Here is an 18,137-nt window from a genome sequence, read left to right as displayed (position 1 = left end):
GGGTCAAGTAATATGAAACAAATGGAATAATAGTAAGGCTTGTTAGTTGGTTTAGAGGCTAACATAGGTCTGGGTGTATATATATGTTAACGTGTTGTGTGTTTGTTTTTAGACTTTAACTAATCACTTAATCATGATTAGTTAAATTTGTTGATTGATGTAATTAATACTTAATACAAATAAGTATTTACTATCTCCAAACATATTTGAGATACGTGTCGAACCAAATGATACTCCTGCCTTTACGTATCCAGGCATCATATCATACTTATGCTCTGTGAGCTTTACCTTTTTTATTCAATTACTTATCTTTTGTCCATTTTCTTATATCGGCAAAAGGAGTTGCACCCCAGCGGAAATAGGTCACAGGACAACCTAAAAATAAATAAAAACTTTTGATTCATACACTATGCTTTAAAAAGGTACTATATATTTAGTACTATACCTAACTACTTTTCTTTTTATGTAGTGGAACCTACTATGAAAGCAAAACGATAGCATAAATATTAAATTATATTCTAATGTATAAATATCTCAATTCTTTTTAATGATGAATAAAGCATATAGTGTCAAACTGATTGTTTGGTCACACAGTTGGGATGAATTAGCGTATAGTTTACAATATCTTTGTTCTATAACAGTTAATTCCTTATCTCAATTTATTTGACGTAATTTAATTAAACATGAAATTTACGTAATATAGAAATGCTTTATTAGACCGTCTTTAAAATAAATGAATTTTTAAATAGAAGAATACATTTTTGTTGATTGTTTTGCTAAATAAATAAAACTCAGATAAAAAATATGTGTCACATAAATTGGGACGAGGGAGTAAAGACGCAGCCTCTTTAGCACTGCACTATATATGAGTGTTTTTTTAAATTGAGAGATACCCTTTTTGCCTTTTGCTGGGTGTAATTCCAGAAGAAAATACACGTGTTGTGTCTCCCATATTTTGCAATCTTGCAAATCTATGGCTTGTCTGCTTATTCGAATATTTGGGTTCTTCAAAATTTTGATTTATATAGTGACCTTATGACCTCTCTCTTTCAATTCTCTAATATGGAATCGGCCTTTAAATAATGCAAACTTTAGTATCATCAAAGTACAGTGTCCTTGGCCTTTGGGGGGGAAATAGTGTAAAAGGGTCGTCCTTCTCCTGATTTAGGAAAAATATGGTCTTAAATTGGTGGATGGGTAGGATTGAACACCATTTATTATATCCTAAGACTACTTTAAGAATATTTGTTCCTTTTTGATGTGTCCGGAATCAGAATTTTTGTTAAGAGAGTTCAATATATAAAGAAGCAAATATACGAAGGAGAATGTCAAAGAGATTCAACATTTACTATATATCATCATCATATCATATTATATTATAAGTGGGAAGCCTCCAAATCAAAAGTTGAATTACGAAAATGACCTTGTAATGTCATAATACTGATGTATACGTTAATTATTAGTAAATATTATCATATCTTATTAAACACTATTTTTATATATTTATGGACAAAAATATAAATACATAATAATAATAATATTCTAAAATGGAAAACCCCATAATATTACTTCAAATTTTCGGAAGTTAAAACACAACTTATGACATGAATTAATATAAATACAATGAATATTTGTATTATTAAATGATAGAAGAAAATCAAAAGTTTTGCAATATTTAAAACAATCTCTTGAGATACTCCTACCGCGCAAAACTACAAAAAAAATTCAATGAATTAAATTCATAAATTATCTTAAATGCTAAGTAATAGCTACAATAAACATTGTTGCAAAACTTTTGATTTCCTTCCATCATAATTAGCATAAATTAATGATGAATTTTCTACTTGATAAATTAAATTTATCTTATATAAATGAACATTTAGCATATAACTAATTCTCACTATTTGAATGAAACAATATAATATATCGTAGGTGTAAACTTACAGGTATGTAACAAATATCCAGCCTTTCATGTTTAAATATGAGTCATTTAGTTATTATTTCTAAAAAAAATTATTGTGTTTTTTATGTTGTGCTTCTCACATGAATGAAAGAATAAGATAATTTTGTTTGGAATGCTAAGAATATTGTCGTCATATATAATTTCTCAAGCTTTTGGCATCTCAGTAATACTCAATAGTGTAACAATATTTATTGTCTTCTTATTTAGCCATCTCTGGGAGGTAAGCATAGAAAAGTTGGTTCAGTTAATTTCTTAAATTGTATTTGTGTTATATATAACTTCTCTTGATTTTTTTCTACTAATCGTTACTTTTTAAAGTACATTTGTGTAGGAATCTTGCAGATATCACTATGTACATATTTCAAAATGATTATGAATGTCGAAGCTTTATGACTTTGTTTTCTTTGATAATATCTCTAATCTGTTGATAATGATCATTACTTAGAAATGATCTTGCCTCTATAATTTGCCCTTTGACTTTTCTATGTTGGATACCTTTAAATGAGGGATTAATTCAATAATATTTAGTTTACGATATGCAAATAAGTCATAAAGAAATGAGAAGAATCATCTATTGATTTTGGATCTCTAATACATAATTATAAATCCTATTAGACTAAGAACATTCTGTCTTCACAAATTTTAACTTCGACTTCTATCCAATCCAAGATCAAATGCATGCGACAACTATCGTCTCCTTTATAATTGTTCAATAATTTAGTGATATGACATTATTTTATTTTATTCCAACTACATAATAATCAAGTCTTCACAATTTATGGATAATAATAAGGTTGCAAAAAACCGACTTATAATTTAATTGTTCTTGCGAAGGATTAGTATGGATTACACGTGCAACGCATGTATTCAGAATTAGTATAAATATATAAATGACTTTAATTTCAAATATATACAATATAATTTTTTGCCTAAAGCAATTCGGATGATATATCGAGATATTTTTTTAAAGAGTATAGTGTTTACTTGTATTTATAGTACTAGTATAGCCTAATTTTACTTACGATATTATTGACCCGAGTTATCAAGTTGAGTCTAGCCTAACAAAGCGTTTTTATAGTACAAGTGAGCCCAACAAGCCGAGTCAACTCGTTAGACTTTTCTTCTACCTATATAACTATGGTTCTAGAAAAAAAAAGTAAAATTCATAATAAGTTTTAAATTAGCTATTACTCCCTCCGTCCCAATTTAATAATACACTCGAGCTAACCAAGGTGAGACAAATTTTGACACAACTTAGGGGAAGCATAATCTAACAATTGAGCAATTGTAAATGGGGATGTTGCACAAGTAATGTAACAAAACATAAAAACAAGAAAGAGGGAGTCCAGTTCAACACAGCAAGGCAGTGTAGACCATTTATGGATCCATAAGAAATAATGTATATACATGTCCCCCTTACTTTTGGTAAACGTATGACCTCTAAAATCAATTATTAAGGTCTTATAAGACAACTACAATTTTATATAGCCAATGCCAGGACAAGATTTCGATGGTGACTACTCACTTGTCACTGGTCTCAATCTATCAAATGGTTACTTTTTATATAAAAAAAATGCCCCCAAATAACCAAAGTATATCAATTTTGAGGGATTTGTGTGACATTTCCCTCTCTCTCTCTTTTTTTTTTTTTTTTTTTTTTTTTACAATTACTACAAAACCTTATTTCTTTTCAAGTCACATTTGTACAATTAAATCAGAAGTTACGTATGATAAAAAGTACTACTAACAAAAGAAAAATGGAAAAAAGTTTGAAGTGGTGGGTTCAATGATTAAGGATTTATAGTAAACTTGGAGGTTTATGATATCAAACATATTGATTTAAAAAACATTTGACTTTTTTCATTTCTGAGCCTGTTTTAACTTTATACGAGTCCTTTTTCTTTTTTTGTATTCCTGGGGTAAAAGTTTGACCAGTTACTCTATATACTCTTTCTGCCCTAATGTAGATTGCACTTTATCCATTTGGAATATTTCAAAATATTTGGTAGTATATTGTTGTACTAATAAAGTTATTCTAGACGACTCACATATTATTAAAATAGAAAAAGGGCATTTGACCCTTCTAGTTACAAAGGACTAGTAAATATTCCTCCATTCGAATTCTAAGAATGAAATCGTTAGGGCGAATTTTATTCCCAAAATTGAACTTCTCAAACCGAATTTAAATTACTCAAGCAGCACAACATGAGTAATAAAAAAAGAATAAAATCTTTTATACTAAAGAGTAAAGTCAAACTGATAATTGCATGACACGTACTTTTTAAACGTAATTATCACTTAATCATGATTAAATGATTTGTATTTTCACATAATTTTTAAATTATTATAGTTAAATTATTTAATTAAATGTAAACACTAAGTATGAGCAAGTATTTAGCATAACATGGTGTGGTGGGTGGGTGGGTGGGTGATAAAATAAAAGATGATTGAACAACGTAGCCTATAACTAGTCATGCGATAAGAAAATAGTGATGAGATAAAAATTTTGTATCTTGTTTGGTTGTCATGTTTGGCATACGTTATCTCATTTGTACCGTAGTGATGAAATAAGTTATCGCATATACATGGTAGAGATAAGTTATCTTAGGATAACTTGTTCCCAATCAAACGGTAAGAGGAAAATAAAAAATGTTATGTGGATGAGGAACAAAGTAAATACTTAAATATCACACACAATTCCCACTATTCAGTGTCACACTGACATTAGTCCATTCCACCAGTATTTTTATATAATAACACTGACTAGTCCTTATTTAAGTCTCTGTCATTTACACTACTTGTCTGTCTATCAGCTTCCAAATTCCTCCTCCAACTCTAATGATTTATTCTTTTTCTATACAGTTGAACAGAGAATATTAATGGCACATAATAAAGCAACTTATGGAACTACTACTACTCTGAGCATTGAATCTCCATCACCTCCAATTACACCAAAAGGATCATTGCCTGAAAGAATTCTCAGTAAGATGTTTGGATTTGCTGATTTTTCCAAAAGAAACCAATCTCCATCGCGTAGTGGTAATGGTACCCCAAGAAATTATCAAGTCGATGAAGAACTTCCATTTGATAGTAGTATTTGTCACTCATCGTATCGTGGTGTTTTCGTTGTTCGTCTTGCTATCATGGTAAGCAACAATACACATAATTTTTTGCTGTTTTAGTTTTGCTTTCCAATTTTTGTTGATTTTGAAAATTGAATCTCGATTTGTTCAACTTTGAGACTGTAAAAGTATTGCTGGATGTTATTGTATTAAGTTAAATGATGTGGAGATTGATTCAGATTGTTGATTTGGAATTTTTCTGTATGGTTATATGCAGGTCATGCTAGCTATTTTGATCGGAATGCTAACTTTATTAACATGGCATTTTACTAGAGTTTACACAACAAAATCCCTGAACACACTCGCATTTGGTCTTCGTCATGAGCTTCTGCAGAGACCAATATTAAGGATGTGGAACATTTTGAATTCTACTGTTGAAATAACTACAGCTCAGGTTAAGCTGTCAGAGTATGTAATCAGAAAGTATAGCAAACCTGTTGATCAAGCTCAACAAGTTGAGGTTGTTTCTTTTTTCTCTTGCTCAACTTATTTGGTGCTGTTATCTTTTATTAATTTAAAATGTTTGCCCCTCAGCAGCTGTACGAATCCATGAAGGATGTAACCTGGGCTCTGTTTGCTAGTAGGAAAGCTCTGAATTCGTTAACCATCAACTATAAAAATGGTTTTGTTCAGGCTTTCCATAGAGATCACAGGAGTAACAATACATTCTACATATACTCTGATCTTGCCAATTATTCTATAAGTAATACATATGATGTAAATTTGTTATCGTCTCGTCAAGGATGGAATGACCAAACTATACACAACAACATCTCAGCAATTTGGTACCGAGAACCTTTAGATCCTTCAACTGGAGAAAGGAATGGAAAGAGAAGCATAATTCCACCAGATGAGTTGATCAACATTGCTGGTATATCACAAGTACCAGATGGTGCAGCTTCATGGCATGTGGCTGTGAGCAAGTATACAGATTCACCGTTGCTTTCAGCAGCACTGCCAGTTTGGGATCCATCGAATAAAACCATAGTTGCTGTTGTGGGAGTTACTACAGCACTTTATAGTGTAGGTCAATTGATGAAAGAAATTGTTGAGTTCCATAGTGGTCATATTTATTTAACCTCTCAAGAAGGATGGTTGCTTGCTACTTCCACGAATAGCCCTCTCTTGATGAATACTACAAAAGGACCAAAGCTAATGATGGCTATTGATTCTGAAGACCCTGTTATACGATCTGGGGCTGAGTGCTTACAGAAGGAATATGGAAAGAGGCTTCCCCCAAGTCAAGAAGTGCACATAGAGAATGCTAAACTTGGGAACCAGCTCTATTATATTGACTCATTTTACCTGCAGTTAAAGAGACTTCCAATGGTAAATTGTTAGCTTAGCACACTTCAGTATCATGATTGGATAAGTGCGTTATGCTAATTTGTCGGTGCTTACTGATCTGCAAACTTTTCAGGTAGGAGTTATCATCATTCCAAGGAAATATATAATGGGAAAGGTAGATGAGAGGGCTATCAAGACTCTTGTAATATTGATCTCAGCATCAATATGCATCCTAATCATTGGATGTGTCTGCATCTTCGTACTAACAGATGGAGTGTCAAAGGAAATGAAACTTAGAGCAGAGCTGATAAGCCAGTTAGATGCAAGAAGGAAAGCAGAGGCATCGAGCAATTACAAAAGCCAATTTCTGGCAAACATGAGGTGAATACTCATCAGTCCTTTATTATTAGCTTAATATATTTGTACCTGCATTGGGGGTGTTAGTGCATAAAAAATGAGTTAAATTCCAGCAGTTCTTCAAAAAAATATTCACATTGTTTTATGAAACACACAGCTCATATTAGTAAGTAAAGGCCATTTTCTGAAAATAAATTATCTGAAATAAAGCTATCAGATGTTAATATTTCCTTTCTATTGGACTGTTTTCTACTTTGAACTCTGATATAGACAATAATAAGTAGTTTACTTCCGCTTCTACTCTACATCTTGCCTCATCGAAAGATTCATTCTCAGTTTAAATTTTTAGTTTCTCAAATGTACATTTCTACAGTTACTTCATGCTTTGTTTTTTCACAGTCATGAATTACGAACACCTATGGCTGCAGTTATTGGCTTGCTGGACATTCTTATAAGTGATGGTTTTCTTACAAATGAACAGTATGCAACTATTACTCAAATTCGTAAATGCTCAACTGCCTTGCTTCGGCTTCTAAACAACATTTTGGATCTCAGCAAGGTAAGATGCAAAAGCAAACTAAGGATTGAAAACATTTGTGAACGTTGATATAGTAGAGCACAGTAACAACTCTTTTGATGATACTATTCGAAAGAGTTTACTCTTTGATTGACTAAAGTGACCCTACTGTTCCTCGGAGAAATTATAGCATAGATGAAATGGTAATAGACTATTTAGGGTAATGTTGCAGCTAGCTTAAGCTCATTACTCAAAAGAGTGGTTTTAATTAGACCTGAGAAGAATCATATATTCAATTATGCTACTTTTTTATCAGGTAGAATCTGGAAAACTGGTGTTGGAAGAAACAGAATTTGACTTGGCTCGAGAACTTGAAGGACTTGTTGATATGTTCTCTGTCCAGTGCATTAATCACAATGTTGAGACAGTTCTAGATCTCTCTGGTACATCCATTGTTCTGCTTACGAGTTGATTTTGAGACTCTTCACATTGTTTTCTGAATATATTGTTTTCTCATGTTTCTATCTGCAGATGATATGCCAAAATTAGTTAAAGGAGACTCTGCCAGAGTTGTTCAAATTTTCGCAAATCTAATTAGCAATTCTCTCAAGTTCACAACCTGTAAGTGCAACTTCTTAATAAATACAAAGTCCTTCGAATTTGTCCTCATAATTGGACATTGGTAAATCCCAGAGATCAGGATCATGATTTTGGTGATTTTAATTTGAATTACCTTACAGCGGGCTACATCATTCTTCGCGGATGGTGTGGAAGTGCTCGTGGAGGGAATTTTCCACTTAATCAGAAAGACTCTTGGTCTGCACCTAAAGTGAAGTTGAAGCGACAAGAAAGCCAGGGCAAAAAATTCTCCAAGAAAGATAACAAAATAATCCTGTGGTTTGAAGTTGAGGACTCTGGTTGTGGTAAGATCACAAATCCAAAATAGCCATAAAGTTTACCAGTTAACTTATTTTCCCACTTTCTGCTACTGCATATTAACTCTCTTTCTCTCTATCTCTGGATTTTCCCTTTTTTTTGCTCTAGGAATTGATCCAAGTAAATGGGAATCTGTATTTGAAAGTTTTGAGCAAGCCGATCCTTCGACCACTCGCTTGTAAGAAGTTTTCACTTCATTGTCATCTATGGATAAACTTTTTTAGTTAAACAACAGAATACATGCATGAATGAATGAATTTACTTCCTGCACAACTAAAAAACTAATTAGTATCTGGAAAGAAAAAACTCATCGTTTGATTATGTTCGTACTCAGGCATGGTGGGACTGGCCTTGGACTATGCATTGTACGTACCCTGGTGAGTCGAATTTTTTTTCTTAAAAAAAAATTCAAGCTTTAACTTATGATTTTCTAAGACTTGATGTGGTCCTAAGCCCCTTACAAAGTAAAGGATGGCATGAACAACAACTCTCTAAGCAAAGTTCCACTGTCCATCATTTCTGAAAAATTTCCCCTTGGAATAGGCTTTAAGCATAAAAGTGGAGATATGTTGACTGCTTTGGCAGTTTCTAACGATGATAGGATGATATACAGGTTAACAAAATGGGTGGAGAGATTAAAGTTGTAAAGAAAAATGGACCAGGGACAGTGATGCAACTATGCCTTCAACTAAACTGTCCTGCTGAAGTCGCTGGGCAGCACTGCCAGTTTAGTTTTGAGGAACATAAAATGAGGGTAAGTAAAACTTCATGGGCTAAATGTATTCATTCAACTCACAGATTCACTTGAATGCTAGAGTACTACAGGTGTTATTATCATTCTCTGTGGATTCAGTAGTCTCTAATCTTGTATAATGTGGTATTTACATCCATCAGGTGTTGCTTGCACTCAATGGAAAAATGGGTAGAGTGATAATGTCCCAATGGTTAAAGAGAAATGGGGTGCATACTTGGGGAGCATCTGACTGGAATGAGCTCACTCAAATTCTTCAGGGTATTTCTATATCCAAAGGCTATTTGCAAGACACACCTTGTGAATGCTTAGATCCTGAAGATTTGAGCATTCCAGATCCTAATGCCTCATCACCTTTTGTCATAGTTGTTGACATTGGCATCCTTGACTTGAGCACAAGTATATGGAAGGAGCAGCTAAATTTTCTTGATAAATACCATGGCAGAGCAAAGTTTGCATGGATTCTTTACCATGATACATCGAGTACCATCAAGATGGAACTCCGAAGAAGGAGACACCTACTTATGGTCAATAGACCACTATATAAGGGGAAAATGATTCAGATTTTAGAAGCTATTATAAAAGAAAAAACTCTTGAGCTGCAGTCTTTTGGTAATGCACCAGTTGAAGGAGATTCGCATGAATGCCTTGAAATTGATCCTAACCACTCTGATATCACCTGCTCGGATGATTCTGACAAGTCAGATAATGGAAATGACAAATGTGCAAGTCCATTCCTTTCTGAAAAAAAGAGGGACGAAAATTTTGTCAAAGCCTCTCTTTCACATTATGGGACCTTAAACAACTACTTCATTGACTTCAATAGCGTAGATGTTGAAGAAAATGCTCCTGACAGGACTCATCTGGGACAAACTAGGGATGGAGAACATAATTTAACAAGCACCGCCACCAAAGAGGTCACAAATGCCTGCTCAAATAAGGTAGCAGGGCAGAAATCTCTAGCAGGTTTATGTATACTGCTTGCTGAGGATACCCCAGTTCTGCAAAGAGTCGCTACAATAATGCTGGAAAAATTGGGAGCTAAAGTGGTTGTTGTAGGAGATGGACTACAGGCGGTGGAAGCACTGAAACCCGTGCCTAATTCAGATGAATTTAGAAATGAATCTCTTCAGGAAGATGATAATTCAATTATCTCCCAAGCTGAAGGCTCTTATTCCCTTCCTTATGACTTGATCCTCATGGATTGTCAAGTAAGTAGAGCATGAATTTACGGTTATAAGAAATTGCTGTGTGTTTGCTAATATAATTGCTTCTTAACAGATGCCGAAGATGGATGGTTATGAAGCAACAAAGGCAATTAGAAGATCAGAAATGGGGACAGGTACACACATTCCCATTGTTGCACTGACAGCTCATGCAATGTCATCAGATGAAGCAAAATGCTTACAGGTTGGTATGGATGCTTATTTAACCAAGCCCATAGACAGCAAGTTGATGGTTTCCACCATTCTTTCCTTGACTAAAAGAAAAGACTAACCATCATACCTCTTTATCAAAAAACGGAAGAAAGAAAGAAACAAACAAAATGGAAGAGCTCAGAAAACTCATGAGCTTAAAGCAGAGTTTTAATTAGCAATAGTTTTGCAATCTGTACAGGAAACTAACTTTGTATCTGTTCTACAGCTTATGCAAAAGTTTCAATAAGTTTTGCAGATTTTTTATTAGAATAAGTATGGCAATCTGTACAGGAAATGTCAGTATCACTAATTTTGCATCTGTTATAGTTTATGCAAAAGTTTGTAATAAGCATCGAAAACTAACTAGAACTAGTAATGGATGGATTTAGAGAATTAGATCGGAAAGAGGTCAACTTAGGGGGTAGCAACATAGATCTGCACAAGGGGCAGGTGACGTGTCCATCGTTCACCCAAGTATCAAGGCATCCCCTGTGGAAGACATGGCTGCAGGTGATGAGCTCTCTGACCTCCTCGTCTAGCTCCATGGATTCAAGGCAGATCGAGCATCCCTTCACTGATTGGCCGCATTTCCGGCGGCGGCAGAGGAGGTAATCGCTGTAGAGGAGTATGGGGACTTTGAGCTTGACGGCGGCGGTGGCGACCTCGATTGGAACGGTGACAAGGGAAGGGCAAGTGCCGTCTAATAGAAGGATGTAACTATTGGGGTTGTAGCTTGAATCCGCATCGTCTTCTTCTTCAGGGGGAGGTTTGCAGAGACCCAGCCGAGTAAGGAAAACAATCACCATTAATTTCAGATATCTCCATAAGAATGCCAATTTTGGTAATTCAATCACATGGAATAGGAACCCCATCACTCACAAAAAGAGTAAAGTATTTCTTAGTGGAAAAACACATGTAACATCTCTTTCCTAAATATATATAATGACTAGTACTGGGTTTCTCATATTAATAATTTTTTTTTAAAAAAAATACATATATATATATATTTAATTTTGAAAATAATAATAAAAAAAGTTTGCCACTTCTTAGAATAAAATAATAATATAAGTTTTGAAGAATTAACATAGTAAATAGGTGTTCATTCAATTGATTAAATTAAAAATGGCTGATAAATATATAATATATATGATTAATTAATATATGATCTATGTATATTCACTAGAAAAAGTGAAAAGTAAATTTATTATTGAATTATCCCAATTTTTTAATATAACTAAATATATAATATATATGATTAATTACTATCTATATGAATATCCCAATTTTTTTATATAACTAAAATAATTTTTATTGAATTATTATATCAAAGTAAATGAAAACCTTCTCTTTTATACATGATGGACACTTCAAATTCTTTGTGTAGAATGAATTAATGAATTCAAATATGGAGATCATCTACTCTGACAAAGGAACACCAACTCATGCTTTTAACATTATAGTAGAAGTCATCTGTGAAGAAAATTACAAAGTATAAAAAATGACAAAATAATTTTTAAAATATTGAAAACAAAGTGCCATAAAGACATTATATGTGATATCCAACTATTGTACCAACAATAATAAACAAATTAAAATAAATGTTAGAGATGTAAAGTTGTAAATTCTGTTAGTTTTCATTTTTATAATGGAATATTTTAAAATATCATTTTATACTTCCTCCAAGTACATAAATAGTATTACATCACATCTTTAGCTGTAAATTATATGTTAAATTTTATGTATTGCCTTTTTATCTATAAAAATTATAATCACAATACGTTATAAGAATAAATCAATTAATAAAAATTCATAGCCTTTCAAAATTCTAGAATTAATGAAAATTCTAAATTTTTGGTTACTATTATGGCATATGCAAAAGTTAGCTAATTTCTAAACGTTCTTTAACGCGTAAATTACAAATTCAATCTCATCTTGAACCTTCTAGACAACAGGGGGCGGGTATAGGGGTGGGAAGATGAATGATCCAAATTCCTTTGGCAAAAGAAAATTACTCTATATATAAGTTTTTTTTAATTTTTATGTACATATATAGATTTGAATCTCCTAACGAAATAAGACGTTGACTCAATCATTAAGAAAATTTTAAATTCACCTTAGATTTCAAGTTCAAATTCTAAACACTATATTTTTATTTTTAAAATCCCTAAGGTGTTAAACGGAAAAAATATATATGCACTATGCAGGAAAACAGAGAGTGGATTAATAACATGACAACCCTGCGAAATTATAATTGTAAAAATGGCCCATGCAGGTCTCGAACCTGCGACCTTCGCGTTATTAGCACGACGCTCTAACCAACTGAGCTAATGGGCCTTTGATGACTACAGGCATCTTTTTTCTATGTTCTCCAAAAAGAAAACGAGATGCGTTAATGAGGTAGTATTAATATTGTTTCTGTATCAAAACTGAGGTTATTTGAGGGGAGAAGCAGGAACGGAGAAACCCATTTTCAGCCATGAAGGACGATTACGAGGTATCAAGCTTTCTGCTTTCTTCCATTATCCTGAGTCTGATATCCTTTTGCTTTGTAGTCCTAAGTTTTAATTATTTTTTTTGAGTTTTTAGTTGCGACTTTAGGTCTTTTGCTTTTGATTTTAATAGACTTTCGAAATTGTTTGTGATTTTTTGAAGCTTAATCGGAGCTTCTTATTGGGTTTTTCTTTCAAGTCTTTAGTAAGTAATTTAGTCCTTGTATCGGATGCAGTTGAACAATTGTAACAATTTCTTGTTTTGGTGGAAGAAATGATGACATACAAGATTACGATTAAGTCGGTATCTTTGATCAATTTGAACCAGTATTACCAAACATAAAGTAGTTATAAGAATGGAAGAAAGAATCTTGAACCTTGGATCTTGAAATCCTGTGCCCTTGGTGTTGGTAGTATTTGAGTCTAGAATGAATATCAAAATTGGGTAGAAATCAAATTTATCAAAATTCGATGATCATTCCAAATGCTGAAATTCTGAATATTATTTTGTGATATCTCAATTGGTTTAAGTTTGTAATCAATCAATTCTTTGAGTAATTAAGGAGCTTCTTCTTGCATCTCTCTCTTTTTCTCTTGTTTTTAAGAAAGTAGTGTTATTTTGTCTTTGTTTAATTACGGTGGTGTCACAGCTAGCTTTGGCACACTTATACTATTCCACTGGGTACCCTACTACCTCCTACCAACACAGGTACCGGGTAATTCTGCATATCAAGGCTTAGACGACAATGTGAAGAAATCACCCAGTGTGATTAAGCAAGTAGTGAGTATTGATTTCTAGACTCTAGTTTTGCGTTCTGTGGCAAAAGATCACCTCCTTAAAGGCAATTGCTATCAGTGAAGGTTTAAGAAGTGGCAAATCTACCCTTAATATTTCTTTAAAGCAGGAACAAAAAGAAAAGGACGTTTATTCCTCAGATTGTAACTTTGACTAAGTTTGGTGAACTGCTAGCTAAAGAAACAAAGAAAGGAACCGGATCAAAGTGAAAAATGATAATCAAGAATGAACCTCTTTTTGGCCATGAAATAATTTTGTATAGGAAATTTTGATTGTTAATAATGTTGAAGTGGAAATCCCCACTAAATGAGAGTTTTCTTCATATCTCTGAGGATTGATGGAAGTGTTTGACTGTAAAATATAGAGATATAGGCATATATATTTCTTCTCAGAAATAGTCTCTTATTTTTACTTGGTTTTTGGTGTACCGTGAAGTTCTTACCAGTTCAGAAGATTGTGTGTGATGTTCATAGAGAACCATATTATTGTGTGTTTCTCTATTTTTCTGTATTCAGCTTGTTTACAGGAGTTTTTCACATTAATTAAATTATTTACCTTATAAAAAAAATCTATTTAAGATTGGTTTGATTGTTATCGTTTTTTTAAGCATTTGTTGTCATTTGTCTTTTTATACATGTATTTGGAATGCCACTGGTTTGTAAATCAATGAGTTAACCCATCTAAGATGGAAAATAATATGAGATATTATTGCCGACCTTTTTGAACTGTTAATGTTCTCCTTATTTAGTTGAATATCTATCCATATAATATAGCTTGTTTGGATATGGTTACTAAGTACAGCAAGGATGGGGATTATGTTCATACCTGCTGGTTTTTCTGATGTGTAAAGTTTACTTGGTAAATAAAATTTTAGTTACCAAAAAAAAAAAAAAACTGTTCTCCTTATTTTTGGAGTGACTACAGATTGCTTAAAAGTTAAAAGTTTGATTACCATTTACCATGCAATGTGCAAGACACTTTTGNCCTGCTGATTTTTCTGATGTGTAAAGTTTACTTGGTAAATAAAATTTTAGCTACCCAAAAAAAAAAAAAATTGTTCTCCTTATTTTTGGAGTGACTACAGATTGCTTAAAAGTTAAAAGTTTGATTACCATTTACCATGCAATGTGCAAGACACTTTTGCAGTTTTTATTTCTATATTGTGTTATTAACTTTAACTCTCATGTACAATTCCAGATCGAAGAAAAGAAGCAAGCTGCTGCAGATGTCTTGTTTCAATATTCAAATTTTGTTATGGCCTGTATTGGTAATCAAGTTCGGCCTTGTGACTTGAGACTGCATTTGATGAAGGTAAGATGCATTAATGACTTTTTCTTGCTGTATCAGTGTCACATGGGAACAATCTCATGAGTATAGTTGTGTGATAAGCGCTCAAGTTTGAGGACCCCAGCCATGTTATCTTACTCTTTGCTTTCTTACTTGTATTCTTCTGTAAGTTGCCATCTTTTGCTTAATGTAAACCGTTGCATGAAACCTAACAATGAAAGGACGCTGCATGAAACCCTGTGCTTCAAAACCTTAAAAAAAGAAAGGTAATTGTTCTTTCCAACAAATTTTTCATTTATTATGTGATGACAAATTTGGTAAGAATTTTTATAGGTCCATTAAATGGTGCATCCTAATATGTTCCTTTATCTAGGGTTTGTAGTTCATGATTCATCTTCATCCTCTATGTTGATACTTGATGTCGCAGTAAAATTTTAAACTGTCCTTTCCCAAATATAAAACCGGGGGCTGACTAACTGGAAGCAGGCAAACAGCTTTTGCTACTGAGGCCATCTCCAAGAATGAAGCACTGTATTGTGTCTGTAACGATTGAATTGAAGCATTTACCTTTTTCTTCTTATAACCCTTAAGATGAGATAACTTCAGAGGAAATGATTCTTACAGTTTTATATGCTGTGGTGCTTCACCTGAGCACACATACCTGCATTTAAGATTAAAATAGTGAAGTCACTGCATTATGAAGAGGACATATTACATTCTGCACCTGATATTTCTGTCTGAAGGAGTCATAGCAATAATCTATATCCAAGCCTGTATTTCCAGTGGCGACTGGTTTTGATTTGGCCAGAATTGTTGATTTGCTCAAATTTTGAAACATTAATGGTATAATAATTGCTTGCTATTGAATGTTGAGTGGAATATCAGTCATTTCAATTCTTATTGAGTGCAAACAATTCAACATGACATTCTCTATCCTAATCATGGAAGTGTGTAAATTTAACCTAAAGAACTGTTGATCCTTTTAATTTTCTTTCAGGAAGTTTCAGGATTGCCAACTTCTTTGAAGCGAGAACCCCATCCAACAACTTCTCCTGATGTAATGGGAGAATCCTCAAGCTCAGGTATCTCAAGACTGGACAAAGCAGACAGTTTCCGAGGTCCTTAGATTTGTGAAGTGCATTGTTCTCTATGTTTTCTAGTTCGCTGTCTGGAAAAATATACTATCAATTACTGTACTGTTTGAGGCATGTAGGATCTTGTTCATTTTGTCAGTGTCTTCGGTTATGCCATCTCTGTCGCATTTATGTTTTTTAAGACAAAATTATTTCTTTCATCATATGAGCACACACATTTTAGTTCTTCTTGATCACTATACTCGAACATTCAATTGCAAGTCAGCAGGAACAATATCCTTTCAAACAAAAATGGAGAACTGTCATTGCTTTTTTCCCCTTTGCTCGTTAACCTTATCTGCACAGTTTTCACTTGTCATTGCTGTCAATTGCAGTGAATTACATAATGAAATGGGTCTTGGGCTTTAGCTCTTTTAGATGGGAGCGCACAGTGTTCTAAAAGGAGTAAGCTTAGAGTGGTCTATGGAGTATATCTACAGATAAGGGCAGGGTCAGGATTTGAAGTTGATGAGTTTTGAATTTTAATACTTTTAAATTAATAAATTGTAAATATTTTTAAGATATGTAAAATTTGAACCAAGACTACCAGGTTCAATCGGCATCCACCTTCCGCCCTCGCCTAATAGACGGGAGCATAAACTCCAAGGAACAAGGCGTAAGCCTAAAATATCTTATTTTTTTCGTTTTTCAATTTTAAAAGAAATTAAAATCTTATAAATAGATAGAGATAATATTTATAATGATATTTCAAGTCAACAATTCTTAGTGCCCAATCTAATTTTATTAAGGACATTTTTCTTATCCCTCCGATTTTTTAATATATGTGTGATACAGCTTGTCTCAGTACAAAGTTTAATTAAAAATGATTATTTAAAAAAAAATTATGATCTTAAATATATTATAATATTTGTGCGACCATAAATGGTCTTGCTAAAGATACAATAGAAGGTTTAACATTAATTTATTTCAAATATAAAAATATATCTTTTAAAAAACTAGTGTCATGTAAATTTATGCTAATAGCAGGTGACTATAATTGGCACTAGAGGCCTTCATTTGCCTCGAGCTAATTTCATTACTACATGCCTTAAATATTTTTCTTCAAAAAAAAAAAAAAAACCCTACTAGTATTTTTATTTGAAGTCTATTTTTCTAAAATTTTGAGATAAGAAACTACAAATAATTATTTTATAACTAATTCTGCTAATAATTATTCTTAAGTTAATAATATAGCTAATACATTTCTCTCGAGACATTGTTATTTTTAGGCTAAAAATTACCAATTCTAATATAAGCAATATTTGGAAAAGAATTAACTCTTTTTATTTTAATAGTCTCTTAAGAATTGATTTTTCTTTTTTAGTTTTAAATATATGTCATAATCCATATTTTTTTAATTAACATATTTAAATTCTTGTCGTAAATAATATAAAAGTAATATATACCTACAAAATGAAAAATCAAAAACAAATTTTAGATGGAAAAAAATTACTTTTTACTTATGAATTAATTTTTATATTTTTTTTTAAAAAAAAAACATACAACCTTGTTGGTAAAAAATGAGGCCACCAAAAGTTTAGGGGCCTAAAAGCCCTTTAGTAAAGATTTAGGGGACTAAAACCCTTTATTTTACTAAAATAAAAACCAAATCCAGGGGTAAATTAGAAATATACTGAATTTGGTAAATAAATAATGAGAAAGACAACGGCTAGTAAACGAACGGTAACCTCAACGGTCATAAAATTGAAATTGTTTCCCTAAATTGAANNTACAAAATGAAAAATCAAAAACAAATTTTATATGGAAAAAAATTACTTTTTACTCATGAATTAATTTTTATATTTTTTTTTTAAAAAAAAAAACATACAACCTTGTTGATAAAAAATGAGGCCACCAAAAGTTTAGGGGCTTAAAAGCCCTTTAGTAAAGGTTTAAGGGACTAAAACCCTTTATTTTACTAAAATAAAAACCAAATCCAGGGGTAAATTAGAAATATACTGAATTTGGTAAATAAATAATGAGAAAGACAACGGCTAGTAAACGAACGGTAACCTCAACGGTCATAAAATTGAAATTGTTTCCCTAAATTGAACCCAACTTTGAATCTTTGTCAGTCCGTC

At 32.5% G+C, this 18,137-nt stretch overlaps 3 protein-coding genes and 1 non-coding gene across 5 annotated transcripts; 2 read left to right on the top strand and 2 right to left on the bottom strand.

Moving 5' to 3' along the window:
• Positions 1 to 4,728: 4,728 nt before the first annotated feature.
• Positions 4,729 to 10,453, top strand: LOC125846777 (histidine kinase 1). 2 transcript variants are annotated; one of them, XM_049526375.1, is made up of 13 exons: positions 4,729 to 5,109; positions 5,303 to 5,545; positions 5,620 to 6,414; positions 6,506 to 6,753; positions 7,129 to 7,288; positions 7,563 to 7,689; positions 7,778 to 7,867; positions 7,987 to 8,169; positions 8,291 to 8,360; positions 8,517 to 8,559; positions 8,796 to 8,936; positions 9,077 to 10,144; positions 10,215 to 10,453. In XM_049526375.1, the coding sequence occupies exons 1-13, from the start codon at positions 4,843 to 4,845 to the stop codon at positions 10,428 to 10,430; spliced, it is 3,651 nt and encodes a 1,216-aa protein (XP_049382332.1). In that variant the 5' UTR covers positions 4,729 to 4,842; the 3' UTR covers positions 10,431 to 10,453. The 2 variants fall into 2 exon arrangements, with proteins under 2 accessions (XP_049382332.1, XP_049382333.1); XM_049526376.1 differs by having other exon boundaries at positions 4,730 to 5,109; positions 5,623 to 6,414.
• A 125-nt stretch (positions 10,454 to 10,578) lies between these two features.
• LOC125846778 (E3 ubiquitin-protein ligase RHA2A-like) lies at positions 10,579 to 11,288 on the bottom strand. Its single transcript, XM_049526377.1, has one exon. The coding sequence runs from the start codon at positions 11,221 to 11,223 to the stop codon at positions 10,711 to 10,713; it is 513 nt and encodes a 170-aa protein (XP_049382334.1). The 5' UTR covers positions 11,224 to 11,288; the 3' UTR covers positions 10,579 to 10,710.
• A 1,323-nt stretch (positions 11,289 to 12,611) lies between these two features.
• TRNAI-AAU (transfer RNA isoleucine (anticodon AAU)) lies at positions 12,612 to 12,685 on the bottom strand. Its single transcript has one exon. It is a non-coding gene; the product is annotated as a tRNA-Ile (tRNA).
• Positions 12,686 to 12,732: 47 nt separating this feature from the next.
• On the top strand, positions 12,733 to 16,301 carry LOC125847980 (uncharacterized). The gene is made up of 3 exons (XM_049527750.1): positions 12,733 to 12,845; positions 14,834 to 14,947; positions 15,921 to 16,301. Exons 1-3 carry the CDS (start codon positions 12,828 to 12,830, stop codon positions 16,047 to 16,049), a joined length of 261 nt encoding a protein of 86 aa, XP_049383707.1. The 5' UTR covers positions 12,733 to 12,827; the 3' UTR covers positions 16,050 to 16,301.
• The last annotated feature ends 1,836 nt before the right edge of the window (positions 16,302 to 18,137 follow it).

The sequence above is a fragment of the Solanum stenotomum genome, chromosome 12 (assembly GCF_019186545.1).
Source record: "Solanum stenotomum isolate F172 chromosome 12, ASM1918654v1, whole genome shotgun sequence".
Lineage (NCBI taxonomy): Eukaryota > Viridiplantae > Streptophyta > Magnoliopsida > Solanales > Solanaceae > Solanum > Solanum stenotomum.
The sequence above is the reverse complement of the archived record's forward strand: the minus strand, read 5'-3'. Positions and strand labels throughout refer to the sequence as shown.

What these genes read in the sequence shown, in the direction of transcription:
- LOC125846778 (XM_049526377.1), bottom strand. Translation starts at nt 11,223, where the DNA reads ATGGGGTTCCTATTCCATGTGATTGAATTACCAAAATTGGCATTCTTA.
- LOC125847980 (XM_049527750.1), top strand. An exon ending in TGAGACTGCATTTGATGAAG is followed by an intron (nt 14,948 to 15,920) that starts GTAAGATGCATT and finishes ATTTTCTTTCAG; the next exon opens with GAAGTTTCAGGATTGCCAAC.
- LOC125846777 (XM_049526375.1), top strand. Translation starts at nt 4,843, where the DNA reads ATGGCACATAATAAAGCAACTTATGGAACTACTACTACTCTGAGCATT. An exon ending in GACAGTTCTAGATCTCTCTG is followed by an intron (nt 7,690 to 7,777) that starts GTACATCCATTG and finishes TTCTATCTGCAG; the next exon opens with ATGATATGCCAAAATTAGTT. An exon ending in GATCCTTCGACCACTCGCTT is followed by an intron (nt 8,361 to 8,516) that starts GTAAGAAGTTTT and finishes GTTCGTACTCAG; the next exon opens with GCATGGTGGGACTGGCCTTG.